General features: G+C 41.0%; 2 protein-coding genes across 10 annotated transcripts in view; one reads left to right on the forward strand and one right to left on the reverse strand.

Annotated features, from left to right (window-relative positions):
* LOC110533693 (olfactory receptor-like protein COR4) overlaps window positions 1-7,008 on the reverse strand; it is a 25,757-nt gene extending 18,749 nt beyond the window's left edge. The window contains exons 1-2 of one of the 2 annotated variants that reach the window (XR_016483666.1): window positions 6,897-7,008; window positions 588-722 (exon numbers count right to left, since the gene is read on the reverse strand). Coding sequence is in view for 1 of the 2 variants with exons in the window: in XM_090186415.1 (XP_090042541.1) it covers window positions 6,897-6,906 (10 nt within the window). In the remaining variant the exon portion in view is untranslated. Of the gene's footprint in view, window positions 1-587; window positions 723-6,896 lie in introns of those variants that run through there. The other variant, XM_090186415.1, reaches the window with a different exon arrangement.
* Window positions 6,897-20,269, forward strand: part of LOC110533694 (solute carrier organic anion transporter family member 2B1) — a 23,202-nt gene continuing 9,829 nt past the window's right edge. The window contains exons 1-8 of one of the 8 annotated variants that reach the window (XM_036990099.2): window positions 6,967-7,082; window positions 8,597-8,685; window positions 9,534-9,648; window positions 10,601-10,689; window positions 15,856-15,993; window positions 16,236-16,398; window positions 16,527-16,751; window positions 17,250-17,348. In XM_036990099.2, coding sequence (XP_036845994.2) covers window positions 10,603-10,689; window positions 15,856-15,993; window positions 16,236-16,398; window positions 16,527-16,751; window positions 17,250-17,348 — 712 coding nt within the window. In that variant the 5' untranslated portion in view covers window positions 6,967-7,082; window positions 8,597-8,685; window positions 9,534-9,648; window positions 10,601-10,602. Of the gene's footprint in view, window positions 7,083-8,596; window positions 8,686-9,533; window positions 9,649-10,600; window positions 10,690-15,855; window positions 15,994-16,235; window positions 16,399-16,526; window positions 16,752-17,249; window positions 17,349-20,269 lie in introns of all 8 variants that reach the window. The other 7 variants (XM_090186410.1, XM_021618150.3, XM_090186409.1 and 4 more) reach the window with 7 other exon arrangements.

Here is a 20,269-nt window from a genome sequence, read left to right on the forward strand (position 1 = left end):
GGACAAATCTCCTCAAATCTACAGTTTTATACAGAGCAATCACTGAATGGAATTCTTTACCACCTCAAAAGTAAATCTACCTTCAAGAAAACAATAAGAGAACATCTAATGTGATCAATGGTATGACTGGACAGATTCTGTTCCCAGAGAGCATTCACTGAATGTTAAATCACCAGTCAGGTATTTTAATTGTTTGAAATGTTTTTTTTTAGTTCTGTGTTGGAACCCAGTAAAAATTCGAATTCATCCCCTCCATACAGTCAGTAGTGATGGCACTGTGCAGAGACTCACTCAATGTCCAGTCAATTAGACTAACAAACTAAAGTTTTACTTCACAAATTCGCTGCACTGTACCAATTTATGGACTATGGTTGATGTGGTCAATGTGAGTGTGTGTGTATGTGTGAAGGAGGTGGTGTGTGTGGTTTTGCAGGAAGTGAGCAGTCCCTTTGGCCTCAGAGGTGTTGCAGATGACCCAGAGATAATTGAATTAGAGGAGGTGAAGTGATGCACCCTGGGATGACCCTCCAGGGCTTGGTACAGGGAATAGATTGGCCCCTCTGGACGGACTGTTCAGTTTGGCCTGTCCCTCTCCCTCTCTCTCATTGTTCCCCTGCACATACCCCTTTCTCGCCCTCTGTCAGCCTGGATATCCACTGGACACTTCTGCGGGGTTATACAGCATACTAATGAGGACACAGACAATCGTGTCACACAGAAACCTACAGACAAAAAATTTAAACAGGAAATGCAAGTCAGTTTACATAATGCAACTTTATGTAGGCCTATTATTGTCGGAAATAGGAGTAGGATTCATTATGAAAACATATAATACTGACTGAGCAAAAATCTAAGTTTGAACTATTGTCTAAACTATGTCACCTTAGTAGATTATACAGAAAAACCTAATGCCCAAAAGCCAAACAGCAAGCAGTCTAGTGACTGTGAGGTAGAGGTGGAGATGTTTGGCCTCAAATACCAGGAGACATCATTATGGCCTCATCTCATTAGTGTGAACATAGCCATCGGATAAACACAAATTACCTGGTGAATCTCTGGCTCCCAAAGGACTAATTACAATCAGATACTGTTAATAGGTGTTTGCTGAATCCCACAGTGGAGCTCATTAATGACAGTGCAACAGTCTCCCCTCATTATGGATCCTCCAGTCGAGCCTAGGGCTATTAAAATGGGTGGTGTTGTGACTGGGTCAGGGGTGATGAAACCACATTAGGCATTAGGGAGCTGTTTCCGTGAGCCCATTGTGAATAACAAAGTGTTCGTGATACTTAGTTGTCATAGAAACTCAAACACATGAGAATAAGAATTTATTAAAGAATTTAACCATCTGAAAATAAGTCCATAAAGTAGCCAATTTTGCCACATCTGCTGGGAATCTGTAGGGGAGAGTGGGGAATGGTTGAGCCAAAGGGTTCGTTGAGCCACGACTTGTTTCTAGGAAATCATACACAAAATGAATCATGTGACCAAATACTTAGCAAGAGTAGTGAGTCCTGTGAAGGAAGAAACCACTTGGAAAAAGTGGCAAATTAAGTCCAAAAACAGTTAAATTAATGTATTGTGTTATAGGTTGCATGATGCTTGTATCTAAACCAAAGTAGATTGTGCTAAGATAGTTTTCCACATCAGTTGGGGTCTCTATAAGCTACAATATGAGGTCCTAAACCTAGCATGAAAGTGCATCCTTGTAGCTGTGTGGGCTAATATAGTCAAAATGTTTGCCTTGAGGTAAGTTGAGCCCATGGCCACCATACCCCATACAAATGATGATTACATTTAGTCAGTTTTATGCATAATATGCATAGTATTTGTGTACTATGTCATGCATAGGAACTCTAGATAGTGCATTTGAATTGTTACAGAGCAGACTATGTCCGTATTTACAAACGGAAAACAAGCAGGGGTCTAGCCCCCCTTGATGTTCTTGAGAGAGCAGCCAATTAAGTGATTCAAGGAAAGAACAGCAGCAAGGGATGAAAAATACACTGAATGACACTGAAGAGTTACTTTGACAAAAAACTAAATGAACATATGTGTGAAAGATAGACTGTGATAGAGTAGCAGAGGCACATAGGGTCTTATCTGATGACATGGAGTCTGAGCTTGCTAACCATATCAAGAATATCGTGGAGTCTCAAATGCAGAGAACTTGCCAACGAATTGGCACATCGAAACAACATCCCTGTCCCAGACAACTGGTCAAGAAATGGAAGGGTAAGTGATATTGTAGGCATGCATTTAAGATATACATTATACCACACCCTCAGTCCATGAATTAAACCCACTGTCACAGGACACTAACACCCACTTACCCCAAGGGGGCTCAACTTCCCTTGTCCCTATGCTCAACTGACCCCATACCCGGGATAAGTTGAGTCAAGAGATCACTTTTTTTAGACAAGCTATGTTTTCAAAACTGTTATGTTTACATGAATTCTGATTATTTCCAGAGATACACAACATCCTGAAATATATGTAGATATCTTTGTCAGAAAGAATACTATATTTCCCTTGACCTAGTGATGCTGAAAATGTCATACCCCACTATCTCTTACACAGGTATATGTACTGTGTGGTTATCTTATAACATTCTTGCTTTTTTCCCTCTTCTTCCACTGCTTCTCTCTCTCAATTGTCTATGCTGCTGTGGGCTGGAAACATCCACAAATGTGATGCTAATAGAATAAACAAGCTGATGAGTAGAGCTGGTTCCACTATAGGGTTAGATTGGAGGTCGTAGTGGTGAATAGGAAATGCAGTCAGTATCACATGCAATGTCTTTGTTTTGGTAGCAAATATGAAACTAGACATTTTTGTCAGCAGTGTGTGGCAGCCTCTTCTCTTTGCTAGGGAATCTGCAGACCATATTGGAATTAGAATGTCACCTTTTACCCAACACAATATTCTGCTGGATTTTGCAGAAGGAATTTTTGAAAGAAGTTATACTAAGGGGGCTCCAGTGGTGTATTTTTGGGGGGTATCTGTACTTTACTATTTATATTTTTGACAACTTTTACTCCACCACATTCCTAAAGAAAACATGAACTATTTACACCCAGTATTAACTTTTTTACATTTCCCCTGACACGCAAATGTAGTGGCTAAATGTTGAATGCTTAGCGGGACAGGAACATTTTCCAATTCAGGAGAACACTTGGTTGGAGGTGTGCCCCTGGCTATCTGTAAATTTGAAAAACAAGAAAATTGTACCATCTGGTTTTCTTAATATAAAGAATTTGAAAGTATTTCATAGCATTTATGTTTGATACTTCCGTATATTTAAAACCAAATATTTTATACTTTTAGTCGTGTATTATTTTACTGAGTGACTTTCACCTTTACTTGAGTTATACTGTATTAACGGTAGACTCAATGAAATGATGTTGCCACGATCAGCACTTGAGATATTGAGATAAGCGAGATGTATAACACTTCTCACACAATAAACTGCGTATGTGAACGGGTTCACTTCACACTCTGTACAGCTTGGTAGCCAGGGCACCAAAACAGCAGAGAAGTTGAGCCTTGCACTTCAGCACTTTAAATTGCAGAAATTGACCCATTATGCTGTTTACTTTCTGCATCTACATCATATTTATGAGTCTACCTAATGTATCTTTACTTTTACTCAAGTATGACAATATTGGGTACTTTTTCTATGACTGGAGGGATGGAAAGTAACTCAAGTGCTAAATAGATGACCATACAGTTTTGTTTGGGTATAATTAGAGCAGGAGGCATGTGATTCAGACCAAGAGTATCCTCTTCGTTTCTCAAAGCCTGGAATGTCATGTTTGAAGACTGCTGACAAAATAGTTTTGTCTTGCTGTTGGTTGTTTAGTACAGGTTCTCTCTGGGATTTTCTGTAGTGTGCTCCCCTTCAGAAAATATTTGTTGTCGGTCCTCAGATCCTCAAAAAGTTCTAGAGCTGCACCATCGAGAGCATTCTGACCGTTTGCATCACCGCCTTGTATGGAAACAGAGGGTAGTGCGTACGGCCCAGTACATCACTGGGGCCAAGCTTCCTGCCATCCAGGACCTCTATACCAGGCGGTGTCAGAGGAAGGCCCTAAAAATTGCCAAAGACTCTGGCCACCCTAGTCATAGATTGTTCTCTCTGCTACCACAAAGCACTGTGTCCCCACCTGCTGGAGATATGATGCCATTGTAGCCTAGAGTCCTGGGGATATTCAATGAAACCGCTAGAGGCCAATATCAGACCAGTGCTATTAATTACAAGGTCTATTATCTCTTATTAAGGGAACGCATATCACACCGAATTAACCATGTAATGGTTGTGCTCAGTCTTTACTGTAAGCCAGATAAACAATGTGCATAGCTGTCTAACAACCAGTACAGGATGCTATGTTTAGACACTCACATACCCACATCCCACACAAACAACACAGTACTCACTGTATTGCTTTGTAGACTTTATTGTGGTATTCACTGTAGTGTTTTTTCGGGACTACAGTATGTACTGTGGTATTGACTGTAGTATACTGTAGTATTTACACTTAACTATAGAATAAATACCATAGTAAAATTCAACTGTAGTATATACTATTAGATGGTACCCTCCAAGCTCATCATTAAGCTTGAGGCCCTGGGTCTCAACCCCGCCCTGTGCAACTGGGTCCTGGACTTTCTGATGGACCGCCCCCAGGTGGTCAAGGTAGGAAACAACATCTCCACTTCGTTGATCCTCAACACTGGGGCCCCACAAAGGTGCGTTTTCAGCCCCCTCCTGTACCCTGTTCACCCATGTGGCCATGCACGCCTTCTACTAAATCATCAAGTTTACAGACGACACAACAGTAGTGGGCTTGATTACCAACAATGACGAGACAGCCTACAGGGAGGAGGTGAAGGCACTTGGAGTGTGGTATTAGGAAAACAACCTCTTACTCAATGTCAACTAAACAAAAGAGATGATTGTGGACTTCAGGAAACAGCAGAGGTAGCAGTCCCCTATCCACGGACAAACTGAAATTGTCCACCCACACAGACAGTGTGGTGAAGAAGACGCAACAGCGCCTCTTCAACCTCAGGAGGCTGAAGAAATTTGGCTTGTCACCTAAAACCCTCACAAACTTTTACAAATGCACAATAGAGAGCATCCTGTCGGGCTGTATCACCACCTGGTATGGCTACTGCACTGGCCTCAACCGCAAGGCTCTCCAGAGGGTAGCGTGGTCTGCCCAACGCATCACCGGGGGCAAACTACCTGCCCTTCAGGACACTTACAGCACCCGATGTCACAGGAAGGCCAAAAAGATCATCAAGGACAACAACCACCCGAGCCACTACCTGTTCACCCCGCTACCATCCAGAAGGCGAGGTCAGTACAGGTGCATCAAAGCTGGGACCGAGAGACTGAAAAACAGCTTCTTATCTCAAGGACATCAGACTGTTAAACAGCCATCACTGACACAGAGGCTGCTGCCAACATACAGACTCAAATCATTGGCCACTTTAATAAATGGATCCCTAATCACTTTAAATAATGCCCCTTTAATAACATTTACATATCTTACATTACTCATATGTATATACTGTATGTTATATCATCTACTGCATCTTGCCTGTAACACTCAGTCATCACACATCCATTTGTACATATTGTTATTCCATTCCTTTATTTTATTTATTCATCCATTATTTTAGCAGGTAAGTTGACTGAGAACACATTCTCATTAACAGCAACAACCTGGGGAATAGTTACAGGGGAGAGGAGGGGGATGAATGAGCCAATTGTAAACTGGGGATTCTTAGGTAACCATGATGGTTTGAGGGGCAGATTGGGAATTTAGCCAGGACACCAGGGTTAACACCCCTACTCTTACAATAAGCGCCATGGGATCTTTAATGACCTCAGAGAGTCAGGACACCCATTTAACATCCCATCCAAAAGAAAGCACCCTACTCAGGGCAGTGTCCCCAATCACTGCCCTGGGGTATTGGGATAATATTTAGAACAGAGGAAAGAGGGCCTCCTACTGGTCCTCCAACACCACTTCCAGCATCATCTGGTGTCCCATCCAGGGACTGACCAGGACCAACCCTGGTTAGCTTCAGAAGCAAACCAGCAGTGGTATGCAGGGTGGTATCCTGCTGGTTTTTAGATTTGTGTATATTAGGTAGTTGTTGTGGAATTGTTAGATATTACTGCACTGTCAGAACTAGAAGCACAAGCATTTCGCTACACTCGCATTTACATCTGCTAACCATGTGCATGTGACCAATAAAATGTGATTTGATTTGATATAGTAATTAATGTAGTGTTTTTGCAGATTTTAGTGTACTGTAGTATTTACTGTAGTGTTTGTGCAAACGGTAGTATACTGTAGTATTTACTGTAGTGTTTTTGCTGACATTACTGTAGTATTTACTATAGTGTTTTGGTTTTATTATCTTTGACATAGAAGTGGAGGCTTTTTCCTTCAGGAAATCTACTGGGGTATACTAAAAGAGCAAATTTGCTTTAACCTGTAGGTAGGACTGAGGTCTGAAAGGATAGTTCAGAGCTTCTGCTCTTTTCTATAACCTTTAGGGAACACAATATACGACATATACTTGGCATGTAGGTTTCTCACTTATGGGTGGCATATATTGGGAAATGGAGAGGGGAATGGGCAGGGTACATGCAAATTAAATACTTTAGTTTTTACTATAGTTAAAAAAGTTGTGCTTTTGCGGACTGTAGTGTTTCTGCGAACATTACCGTAGTATTTACAACAGTGTTTTTTTGTGGATAATACTGTAGTATTTACTATAGTATTCTATAGTATATTACAACATTCAATAGTAAGTACTACACATGATCGAGGGATACTACAGTTTACTATAGAATTCCCACTCCCAGCCCCACTCACCTCTGGTCATGGAATTCCTTAACAGTGAGCACGCCTATTTCATCAAGTGAGAGCTACCTCCTGGGATTCCAAGCTCAGTAGTGTTCTGTGTGAATGAGGAGTGGAAACTGAACGCAACACTACACCATAGCTCTATGACAGGATTGGACACAGAGAACACCCCTACACCACAGCTCCATCTACAGAGTAAGTGAACAACTGTACTGTTCTGTACTACTGCTTTTAACTGTGATCCACTAACTCTAGTAGTGAGGAGACAGACACTGTTATCTCATTTAGTGTGCAGTGTGTAGAGCGTATGTGTGAAAGGAAAGGTTGCTGTTTGGAGCATGTGTTTGGTTGAACTGTCCTTCTGGCATTTAGGGCATGCGCCTAACAATTAACACCAGGGGCTTAGTAATACCTCATCTTAAAGGTATTGCTTTTGTGCGTATGTATTTGAGGAGTCTGAAATGAAGGTTGTTATTTCCATGACCCGTAATTCCAATCCCGCTGTTATGCTATGCTGCTATGCTGCTATCATGGTTCAGAATTTGTTTTTGATGACATTCCACATCTGATTGGTAGTTATCTCCCGCTCATCTTATCTCTGCTGACAGCAGATGCAACAACTCCTGTGTTGCACAAACATACACAACTCCCTACAAAACACTATATATGGCAGCATAAGTGCATTGGCCCTTTGTTACTGCTTTTACTGTCGGAACACAATGTCAGGGTTCCCCAACTGAGTCAAAAGTTTGGACACATCTATTCATTCAAGGGTTTTTCTTTATTTTACTATTTTCCCACATTGTAGAATAATAGTGAAGACATCAAAACTATGAAATAACACACATGTAGTAACCAAAAAAAGTGTTAAACAAATCTAAATATATTTTATATTTGAGATTCTTCAAAGTACCCACCCATTGCCTTGATGACAGCTTTGCACACTCTTGGCATTCTCTCAACCACTTTTTTGGTTACTAGATGATTCCATATGTGTTATTTCATCGTTTTGATGTCTTCACTATTATTCTACAATGTAGAAAATAGTAAAATAAAGAAAACCCCTTGATTGATTATGTGTGTACAAACTTCCGACTGGTACTGTATATGTTTTTTTTGTGTGTGTGAAATGTTCATTGGTGGACATTAAAAAAACACCAGGAAATCAGCTCCAAGTGATTTTAATTTACGAAATCTGTTCCCAAGTATTCCCACTCATAACACAATGTGATCGTATACAAATGTAAGCAAGGTTTGAAATGATCATGTTTTAGTCAAACATTATATATGTTTGGGCTTCTTGCAGCCAGTTTACAAATTATATGTAATTATTGACCCGTGGCTAAATCTAGTTGATGATACCATGCATCTGACTTGCCTAGTTAAATGAAAGTCACACATCTGGAAATGCTTCTCCATAGTGTTATTCAGTGGCCAGTGCTATGCAACCTCTGCTCTTTGTGGTCTGCAGGTCAGATCTTTCTTTTTTTGTACTGCCTTGTTTGGTCTGATCTTGTGTGTAATATGCACAGTAATTTACCCAACTGTTACAATTCAGAGGGAAGCATGGGCTTGGGAGTCTTGAGGGGAGGAGTCATTGACTTTCAAATTGACTATCTATCTACTACTGCATCTATCTATCTGTCTGTCTGTCCCCCTCCTCTCTCTTTTTATTTTTCTTTCTCTCTCACTCCCCCTCTCTTTCTCAGCATTGCGCAATTTGTGGGGGAGAATGGACAACCACACTACATCCCACATTCCAGGAATCTCCCCTGGACAGGAAAACTAAACTAGCAGAGTCAGTCCAAGGGGGATTTACCCCTTAATAGTATTCTGTACCATACACACACATACTGTATTTCAATATGATTCAATATGTTGGAGTGGGGATTTGCTTAGAGTCAAGGCTATCAAAATGGTGTGTTAATTTTATCTCACACATGTACAACCACACACACACAAACATACACATACACACATTGTAATATGAGTGAGTGAGAGTTACTTGGGAGTCAAGGTTATCTTAATATCTGTAATTCAGAGATATTTCTCTCCTACACAGACAACCACATGCAACTCATGCGCACATGATGTAGAAAACTGGTGCAAATTAAAATCCTGTATCTGTAGTCCTGGACGATCTCCAGCTGTTTCTGTTAAAGACCATGGAGCTGCAGACATATGCACTTTGACAGGGCATAAAACTCCCCATTTCAAGTCATATAACACGCCTGCCTGGGTATACAGGAAATCTGACCACGCAGAGGGAAACACAGCTCTTTTTCCCATTCTAATGTAAATGCAGATAATTTCTCTTCAATCTGAATACTAACACAAAGCATCGTGTCTCAATATGATTTAAATGAATAGCACATCTGCATTAAACAACAGCAGTAGATACATAACACCAGCAGAGATTAAAGTAAGCAGGAGTTCAAAGTATAGAGATACAAAGTGAGTATAAAGATTGAGGATACACAGTAACCAGAGTACAAGGAATATAGTCTGACTGGAATTCTTGTGTAATTTCTATAGTATTTTAACGAAGGCCACCGGAATTCGCACATTGTTTGTTGACTAGCGTAAACAGTGTAGTACGCTGATTTACCATGAAATAATCAAGTTGTATTTTATTTGGATGAACAGATTGTGCAGCTGGTCAGTGCTGGGGTGCACTAAATGGCTTCCCAAAAACTCTCTCTCAGCATGCCTCCCACATCCTCACATACAGCAACTCATTTGCATAACATTGTGTGATAAGGTGAGAGACTTTCAAAAATATTTTTTTCTAGTCCCTGGGTCGGATCAGTGAGTTGGGCAAGTGTGACAGACAGGTATCAACAACGGTGGATAAATTAAGATATCCTACTCAGGCCGTCAACCATTAGAAAGAATTGTCCGTTTCGGTCTGCTTAACGACCGTTCAACAGGTGCATGTTCATTAATTGTTTATGGTTCTGTGAACAAGCATGTGTTTAAACCCTTTACAATGAAGATCTGTGAAGTCATTTGGATTTTTATGAATGATCTTTGAAAGACGGGGTCCTGAAAAAGGGACGTTTCTTTTAATTGCTGAGTTTATTACATGTGAGGTTATAGTCCTGCCGTCCGTGTCCATATTTCTGTTACTATTCCATTTAACCCATACACTTAAATGAGGAATATTCGGATTATTCATGGATACAGGGATACTCATGAGCAGGATATTAAAAGTACATGTAAAGAGCTCATCCCGAATAAGACCTTATGTGGGATATGAGCTACAATCCAGACTGCTGTGCTCACGTTAACATGGTCAATGTCCAGTGGGGAAATGTCAGACCTTATTCATACAGTATGTTCATACTTTAGATGTAGTTATATGTAGGCACCGAATGCAACAGGTCCTTACAGTGAAATTCTTACTTACGAGCCCCTAAGCAATAATGCAGTTTAAAAACAAATATGACTGAGAACAAGAAATAAAAGTAACAAGTAATTAAAGAGCAGCAGTAAAATAACAATAGCGAGACTATATACAGGGGGGTACAGAGTCAATGTGCAGGTTTACAGTTTAGTTGAAGTAATATGTAGGTGGAGTTATTAAGGGGGTGACTCTTCCATAGGCACCAATGCATTAGCAGCTGGGTCTGGTCTGCTTAGTTTATTGGCAGTATATGAACCCGAAAAAAATAGTGTGATGTGATGTCTTGCTTCCTCTTCCGTCTCTGCAGATATGACAGCCAGCGACTTCCAGCTGAACTCTGATTCACAGAGGTCGACGCCTCCCTCAAGATGCAGGGGCCCCTTCAACAGCATCAAGGTAGGCTCAAAAGTTACATGTATCATTTTCACCTGCAACTAGCTCCAAATGTCAATTCAATACCAGAAGTAGCATCGGAATAGAAATCCATGAGAGTAACATACTTTTTAGAAAGCCACGTGATTCTGCTAATTAGCATTTTACCGTCTGGCTGTTGCTGTTGTGTACAACTTCCTAAATGATTGGTTCTCGTTTGCGAGGTTGACAATAGCAAAAACATTAACAAGACAAAACCTCTTCACATCCTTGCTGCAACTGATGGTATTTGGATTATGAAAAGGTAAAAAGCAGTACTAGGCAATTTTAGGTGTTTCTAAGCAGGGTCTTTCAAAAAAACACCAAGAAATCTAATATATGTCTTAAATATTACATACTGCTCCTGTCTATCACCTCATCTACCTGTCTCATCTCACATCATTACTCCCAACTCTCAGTGAGTGGCCATGTTAGAGAGCATCAAATCTGCAAAAATGTGTGGGTAAATTGTGACTGACTGACTGATTGATCTACAAACAATAATGAGTAGCTATTTAGGTTGCAAGCTGATTTGAGGATGGTCTGTAATGTCGAATAAGCCCAAGTAATGTATCGGTCTGAATTATGGGTTGTGTTGTCACAGAACTGAGACAATACTAGGAAGTGAGGTCAAATCTGTGTCTACAGATTGCGGTTCAGGAATCCAGACATGATGACCTCATGGGGTAAGAGGAGCATGCTAGCATGCTAACATTAAGGAAATGAACCTACCTTAATTGGCAGGATATGTTTTGGGACTGGAGAAGAAAAAAATATTCGGAGAGGAAAGGGAGTGAATCTTCCTTATTTTACGATCTGTAATTTAGTTTATTTCTTACTGTAGTGAAAACATTGATGTTTTGGCATCCTGTACTGTTATTTTCCTCTATAGTCCCAGGTGGGGTTGTGTTTCCTGGTGTTTTTAGCACATCCTTGTGTTGTTTCCAGATTTAGAAACACATAAACATGTCCTCGGAATGGGGTATGCATGGGAAAGCTTCTAGACACTTATGAAACCGATTATCTAGCCTGATAATATTGTTGCACTCGCTAAGTGTAGGGGTCGTAGGCCTAGTTAACTGGTCTGTAACCGGATTTAAGATGTGCATCTAAACTCAGCAAGAAAAGAAACATCCCTTTTTCAGGACCTTGTCTTTCAAAGATAATTAGTAAAAATCCAAATAACTTCACAGATCTTCATTGTAAAGGGTTTAAACACTGTTTCCCATGCTTGTTAAATGAATCATAAACAATTAATGAACATGCACCTGTGGAACATTTGTTAAAACACTAATAGCTTAGACGGTAGGCAATTACGGTCACAGTTATGAAAACTTAGGACACTAAAGAGGCCTTTCTACTGAAGCTGAAAAACACCAAAAGAAAGATGCCCAGGGTCCCTGCTCATCTGCGTGAACATGCCTTAGGCATGCTGCAAGGAGGCATGAGGACTGCAGATGTGGCCAGGGCAATACATTGCAATGTCCATACTGTGAGACGCCTAAGACAGCGCTACAGGGAGACAGGAAGGACAGCTGATCGACCTCGCAGTGGCAGACCTTGTGCACCAACACCTGCACAGAGTCGGTACATCCGAACATCACACCTTCGGGACAGGTACAGGATGGCACCTGGAACACACAATCCCTCCATCAGTGCTCCGACTGTCTGCAATAGACTGAGAGAGGCTGGACTGAGGGCTTGTAGGCCTGCTGTAAAACCGGTCCTCACCAGACATCACCGGCAACAACGTTGCCTATGGGCACAAACCCAGTGGGCACAAACCCACTGGACCAGACAGGACTGGCAAAAAGTGCTCTTCACTGACGAGTCACGGTTTTGTCTCATGAGGGGTGATGGTCGGATTCGCGTTAATCGTTGAAGGAATGAGCGTTACACTGAGGCCTGTACTCTGGAGCGGGATCGGTTTGGAGGTGGAGGGTCCATCATGGTCTGGGGCGGTGTGTCACAGCATCATCGGACTGAGCTTGTTGTCATTGGAGGCAATCTCAACGCTGTACGTTACAGGGAAGACATCCTCCTCCCTCATGTGGTACCCTTCCTGCGGGCTCATCCTGACATGACCCTCCAGCATGACAATGCCACCAGCCATACTGCTTGTTCTGTGTGTGATTTCCTGCAAGACAGGAATGTCAGTGTTCTGCCATGTCCAGCAAAGAACACGGATCTCAATTCCATTGAGCACGTCTGGGACCTGTTGGATCGGAGGGTGAGGGCTAGGGCCATTCGCCCCAGAAATGTCCGGGAACTTGCAGGTGCCTTGATGGAAGAGTGGGGTAACATATCACAGCAAGAACTGGCTAATCTGGTGCAGTCCATGAGGAGATGATGCAATTTAGTACTTAATGCAGCTGGTGGCCACACCAGATACTGACTGTTACTTTTGATTTTGAACCCCCCTTTGTTCAGGGACACATTATTCAATTTATGTTGGTCACATGTCTGTGGAACTTGTTCAGTTTATGTCTCAGTTGTTCAATCTTGTTATGTTCATACAAATATTTACGTATGTTAAGTTTGCTGAAAATAAACACAGTTGACAGTGAGAGGATGTTTCTTTTTGAGAAATCAGTTTATGTGCGTAGTTGTTGAATGTACATGTGCCCAGGGGGACAGCAACCTTACCTTGGTCCAGGGCCAGCTCTGCCTCTCTTGACCTCTTGGTTGGGCAGTCCAAACAGATTGTCGATTTGCGCAGATGTTGACAATAAATACAAAAAGAAAACAAACGGCATGCCCAAAGTAAAGAAACAAAACCAAACTAAAGGCCTCATGACCACCAAACCAACCAGCAGCCTCACGACTCCAAGCTGGTACTCTGACATTAACCTGTATTGGCAGCACATGTGCTTACAAATAGCCTAGTGGTTAGAGCACTGCGCCAGTAAACAAAAGGTTGCTGGATAGAATCCCCGACCCGACAAGGTAAAAATCTGTTATTCTGAGCAAGGCAGTTAACTCCCTGGGCGCTGAAGATTTGGATTTTGATTAAGGCAGACACCCGCACCTCTGATTCAGAAAAGTTCCGAAAGGTACAGAACAGCAGGCAGGCTCAGGGTAGGTAGAGTTCAGTAATCCAGGGTCAGGGTCAGGGCAGGCAGAATGGTCAAAGCCAGGAAACCAGGAACTAGAGCCAGCCAGGAGCATGGAAAAGACGTTGATAGGCTTGACTAAAGAAAACGAACTGGCAACAGGCTAACAGAGAACACAGGTATAAGTACACTGGGGATAATGAGGAAGATGGGCGACACCTGGAGGGGGGTGGAGACAAACACAAAGACAGGTGAATCAGATCAGGGTCTGACACCTACTCATTCAAGGGTTTTTATTTATTTGTACTATTTTCTACATTGTAGAATAATAGTGAAGACATCAAAACTATACAATAACACATGTGGAATCATGTAGTAACCAAAAAAGTGTTAAACAAATCAAAATATATTTTAGATTTTTTACAGTAGCCACCCTTTGCCTTGATGATAGCTTTGCACACTCTTTGTAAAAAATCTAAAATCTAAAATGTATTTTGATTTGTTTAACACTTTTTTGGTTACTACATGATCCCATGTGTTATTTCATAGTTGTGATGTCTTCACTATTATTCTACAATGTAGAAAATAGTAAAAAATAAAGAAAAACCCTTGAAAGAATAGCTGTGTCCAAACCTTTGACTGGTACTGTATGTAACAGATTTTGCTCTGGTTGTGAAAATCCTCATAAAGTTACTCATAGGCCTCCAGACCCTCTTGACTACTGCAGCAATATGTTTTGTTGCATTACATACTTTCTTTGCAAACTTCTTAGGGATAGGGGGCAGTATTTTCACGTCCGGATGAAAAGTGTGCCCAAAGTAAACTGCCTGCTACTCAGGCCCAGAAGCTAGGATATGCACATTATTAGTAGACTTGGATAGAAACCCCTCTGAAGTTTATAAAACTGTTTGAATAATGTCTGTGAGTATAACAGAACTGATTTGTCAGGCGAAACCCCGAGCACAATCCATCCAGGGAAGAAAATAAATTGAGGTCAATCTGTTTTCCATTATTTTTCTATGGTAAGCCCTTTTTAATAGGAATCTGGTTGCAGTTCCTATGGCTTCCACTAGATGGCAACAATCTCAGACATTGGTTGATGTTTTTCTTTTGAGAAATGAAGGAGTAGCCCTGTTCTTTCCATGTGTCACTCCAGGTGGACTCTAGTCGTTTGGTGCGCACAACGTGGAATGCGCTTCACTTTGTTTTCGTCCGGTATTGAACACAGTTTATCCCGTCTTAAATTTGATCGATTATTTACGTTTTACGATACCTAAGTTTGGATTAGGAACGTTGTTTGAAATGTTTGGACCAAGTTTACAGGTAACTTATTAGATAATTTATAGTCGTGTTGGGCGAGTTGGAACTGGTGTATTTTCTGAATCGAACGCGCCAAATAAATGGGCATTTTGGGGATATAAGAAGGAATTTATCAAACAAAAGGACCATTTGTGATGTTTCTGGGACATTTTGGAGAGCCAACAGAAGATGATCTTCAAAGATAAGGCATGAATTCTATCGTTATATCTGAGTTTTGTGTCGCACCTGGCTGGTTGAAATATGATTGTCATGTGTTTGTATGCGGGGTGCTGTCCTCAGATAATCGCATGGTCTGCTTTCGCTGTAAAGCCTTTTTGAAATCTGACACTGAGGCTCGGTTAACAAGAAGTTAAGCTTTATTTTGATGTATTATATATTAATGTTTTGTGAATTTCTATAATGAAAATTTCTGTTTTTGAATTTGGCGTGCTGCAATTTCACTGGATGTTGTCAAATCAATCCTGTTACCGGGATCTGAGCGGGAAGGGATCACTACAAAGTTTTAAAGGTGTCAAATGTGCAGCTAGACATAGTGACCCGTGTGGAACAAGAAGTTCTCCTGAATATTTAAATCAGACTTTTGAGCTCTCTGTAGTTAATTGATCAGATCATATTATTAATTAACTACTTAGAGTAAGCTGGGAACAATATGTTTTATACACTTCATGTATATACAGTCTGTCTGCATAATGATGAAACCATAAACAAAGGATCTACCATGGTTTTCAAACTCTCTCTCCCTTCCCTCTCTGTCCTCTCTCTCCTGTCTCTCCTCTAGTTATTTGTGCTGTGCCATGGCATGCTCCAGCTGGCCCAGCTGTTGGTGTCTGGATATCTGAAGAGCTCCATCTCCACCATAGAGAGACGCTATGGCTTCTCTAGCCAGAAGTCTGGCATCTTGGCATCCTTCAATGAGGTAAGCCTAAACCTAACCCTATCCCACCACTCTTTTGGGCTGATCAAGATAACAGGAAGATTGACTGATAATTTCCAGATCCATATAGGTTCAGATTATTATTTTTATTTATATATGAAAACAATTGTATACTTTAAATGTTTACATGTGAGAGTGGGCACGAGTGTGTTAATGGTTGTGTTTGTGTGAGTGTGTTGTGCTCATGATTCTCTGTGTGTGTGTGTGTTTATGTGTGTGTGTAGGTGGGGAACATAGTCCTGATAGTGTTTGTTAGTTTCTTTGGTAGCCGTGTCCACAGACCACGGTTCATTGGTGGAGGGGCACTGTTGGTCAGTCTGGCTGCTCTGATAATGGCCATGTCTCATTTCATCAGTGGCCCCTACCAGTACACAGACCACATCAGTGGTAAGTCACATACACACACACACACACACATTCAAACATACATACATATATTTCTTTGAATCTCAAAACAAAAATAGTAGTTATCACCTAACTCTTAACTCTTTCCTACCTCTACCTGTGTTCCTTAGAATCCAAGGATGACGACTCTGGCCTCTGCCAATTAGAGAGCTCTTTCCAATCACCCTTGTCCAATCATAGCTGCACTCAGCAGGAGAGTCACTCCCAGCAGGGAGTATTCCCACTCCTGCTCCTAGGACAGCTACTCCTGGGAATCGGCGGTGTTCCCATCCAACCCTTCGGAATCTCCTACATTGATGACTATGCCAGCAAGAGGAACTCTCCTCTCTACCTCGGTATGAGCACTGGGAGTGACTGGGAAACAGGGAATTCTTGGAATACAGGAAATACACATTCTGATGCAGGTCTTTTGGGTTTTTAACTAGGAATCAATAGTATCACTGTTGGTTTTTTTAAATGGAGAGTTGCACCATTCTTCTCTAATGTTCCCGCAATTTTGGGCTCCACTGAGAATACTTGCAGGGACATTAGAAGGAGTTAGATTCGGAATTTCACACATAACCTTGGTGCAGGATGTGGAAAAATAGTAATGAAACTAAAGTGAATGTTTTGTATCCACTCATTGTTTTGCTGGTCTCAAGGCTGTGTCATGTGTGTAATCTTTTTGATAAAATGATACTTGAGATCAGCAAACAATGGGCAGTTTTTAATTTTCCTTTCATCAACTTCGAAGTATGATCTGGGGGAGAAACCAAACGATAAGTATTATTTTCCATGCCACTGTATTGATCCCACAACTGGGGTGACATGTCTGACTGTGGTTCCCCCTGCAGGCATCCTCCTGGCTGTCACGTCTATTGGTCCTGCTTTTGGCTTTATGATGGGCTCCTTCATGTTGCGCTTTTATGTCGACATCGACAAGATGTCCAAAGGTGAGCACATACACAAAATGCATCACACTGTGACACTTTCTGTAAGTACTACAGTGCCTTCAGAAAGTACTCACACCCCTTGACTTTATCCCACGTGTTGTTGTGTTATTGCCTGAATTTAAAATGGATTCAATTGAGATTTGAGATATGATACCCCATAATGTCACAGTGGAACTCTGCTTGAAATTAATTCAAATTGAAAAGCTGAAATGTCTTGTCAATAGGTATTCAACCACTTTGATACAGTATGACTGAAACGAGCTGCAAAAAAACACTCAAACTGTACAGTTTTATCTCCGTCTCTTCATTCAAAGACTCAATCATGGACACTCTTACTGACAGTTGTGGCTGATTCACGTGATGTATTATTGTCTCTAACTTCTTACCCTTTGTGCTGTTGTCTGTGCCCAATAATGTTTGAACCATGTTTTGTGCTGCTATCATGTTGCGCTGCTGCCATGCTGTTTTGCTACCATGTTGTTGTCATGTTGTGTTGCTACCATGCTGTGTTGTCATGTGTTGCTGCCATCCTATGTTGTTGTCTAAGGTCTCTCTTTATGTAGTGTTGTGGTGTCTCTCTTGCCGAATAAGAATTTGTTCTTAACTGACTTGCTTCATTAAATAAAGGTTAAATAAAAATGTTAAATAAGGGATATAGCAAGCTTAAATAAGTTCAGGAGTAAAAATATGCTTTACAAGTCACAAAATAAATTGCATGGACTCACTCTATACATGTATATATGCAATAATATGCAATAATAGTGTTTTTTAGAATGATTTTTGAATGACTACCTCATCTCTGTACCCCAAACATACAATTATTTGTAAGTTCCCTTAGTTGAGCAGAGAATTTCAAACACAGATTCAACCACAAAGACCAGCGAGGTTTACCAATGCCTCGTGAAGAAGGGCACCTATTGGTAGAAGGGCCCCTATTGGTAAAAAAATCACACATTGAATATCCCTTAGAGCATAGTGAAGTTATTAATTACACTTTGGATGACGTATTGATACAGCCAGTCACTACAAAGATACAGACATCCTTCCTAACTCAGTTGCCGGAGAGGAAGGAAACCGCTCATGGATTTCACCATGAGGCCAATGGTGACTTTAAAACAGTTTAATGGCTCTGATAGGAAAAAACTGAGGATGGATCAACAACATTGTAGTTACTCCACAATACTAACCCAAATGACAGAGTGAAAAGAAGGAAGCCTGTACAGAATAAAAAATATTCCAATGCATGTTTTGGAATGCAAAATTTGGAATATTTTGTACGGGTTTCCTTCTTTTCAATCTGTGGTTTCGTTAGTATTGCAGAGTAACTGCAATGTATGAGGTATACAGAGGTGAGGTAGTCAGTCATTCAAAAATAATGTTAAACACTACAATTGCACACAGAGTGAGTCCAAGCTACTTATTAACTTGTTAAGTATATGTTTAACCCTCAACTTTTTTAGGCTTTCCATAACAAAGGGGTTGAAAACTTATTGACTCAAGACATGTAAGCTTTTCATTTTTAATGAATTTGTAAACATTTCTAAAAAAACATAATTCCACTTTGACATTATGGGGTATTGGGTGTCGGCTGTAACACAACAAAATTAGGAAAAAGCAGAGGTTTGTGAATATTTTCTAAAGGAACTGTATTTACCTTTAAATACGATAATTTCCGTTCTCAGAGCTTTTATACCTCCCAGGAAAACCTCACTACAACTTAAAAACAGCTTAAGTTCTCAGAATGTTTAAAAAACATTCCGTTTTACCGGTCAGGAGTCTTAGGGCTTCGTTCCCGGAACCAAAACACACGTTCCCACAACATCCAAGGAACCAAATGTGCCAGGTCTCTTACTTATTCACTCACTGACTGACTCTCTCTCTTTTTCTCTCTCTCTTTTTCTCTCTCTCTTTTTCTCTCTCTCTCTCTCTCTCTCTCTCTCTCTCTCTCTCTCTCTCTCTCTCTCTCTCTCTCACACTTTACTCAGTACTTTGTTGAAGCACCTTTGGCAGCGATTACAGCCTTTAGTCTTCTTGGCTATGATGCTACAAGCTTGGCACACCTGTATTTGGGGTATTGCTCCCATTCTTCTCTGCAGATCCTCTCAAGCTCTGCCAGGTTGGATGGGGAGCGTTGCTGCAGCTATTTTCAGGTCTGGCGGGGTCACTCAAGGACATTCAGAGACTTGTCCCGAAGTCACTCCTGTGTTGTCTTGGCTGTGTGCTTAGGGTCGTTGTCCTATTTGAAGGTGAACCTTCGCCCCAGTCATAAGGACCTGAGCAGTCTGGAGCAGGTTTTCATCAAGAACTTTTCCAATCCACCTCCTTCTGTGTGAACCACAGCTTTCCCTGCAATGCTTCAGACACCTCAGAAACTGGATTTACCCCAGTCATGGTCATGGACCATTGTCCTGTCTTTCCAGTTTCATGTAATTGATCTCGTCCTTCCAGTTTGATGCATCTCATTTATCAAGGTGTGAGAGCATCGTTAGTGATTGGGGACATGTTCAAACTGTTCAAACGCCTGCTGAAGTATGTAAGTGTGTGTGCGTGTGTGTGTGTGTGCCGTGTGTGGGGGTATGTTGGTGCATATCTATAGTTATTTACTTCTGTAGAAAAGTGCATGATATCAGATTAATTTCTGTGATAGAAATTAGCTTCTTCCCTTTTTGGAGGAAAATATGTTCTTAACTGGAATCTCGGTCTCTCTGAACAGCTGGTATGAGCTCATTTACTCAGTCTTTCACTTTAGTCATTCAGAATGAATGTGGAGCTTCTCACAGTGAAAAAGAAAATGACTTCTTCCTGGAAGCTGCTGTCAGTTAGAAAGAGATTCAATGTTCTGTTGAAAAATGCCAAGGGAAAAAAATCTACTTTCTTTCCTAATATCAACATTTTTTCAAAAGGTTATAACGTTTTAAACC

Source organism: Oncorhynchus mykiss, chromosome 10, assembly GCF_057628025.1.
Source record: "Oncorhynchus mykiss isolate SJ-2025 chromosome 10, ASM5762802v1, whole genome shotgun sequence".
In the NCBI taxonomy this organism is placed as follows: domain Eukaryota; kingdom Metazoa; phylum Chordata; class Actinopteri; order Salmoniformes; family Salmonidae; genus Oncorhynchus; species Oncorhynchus mykiss.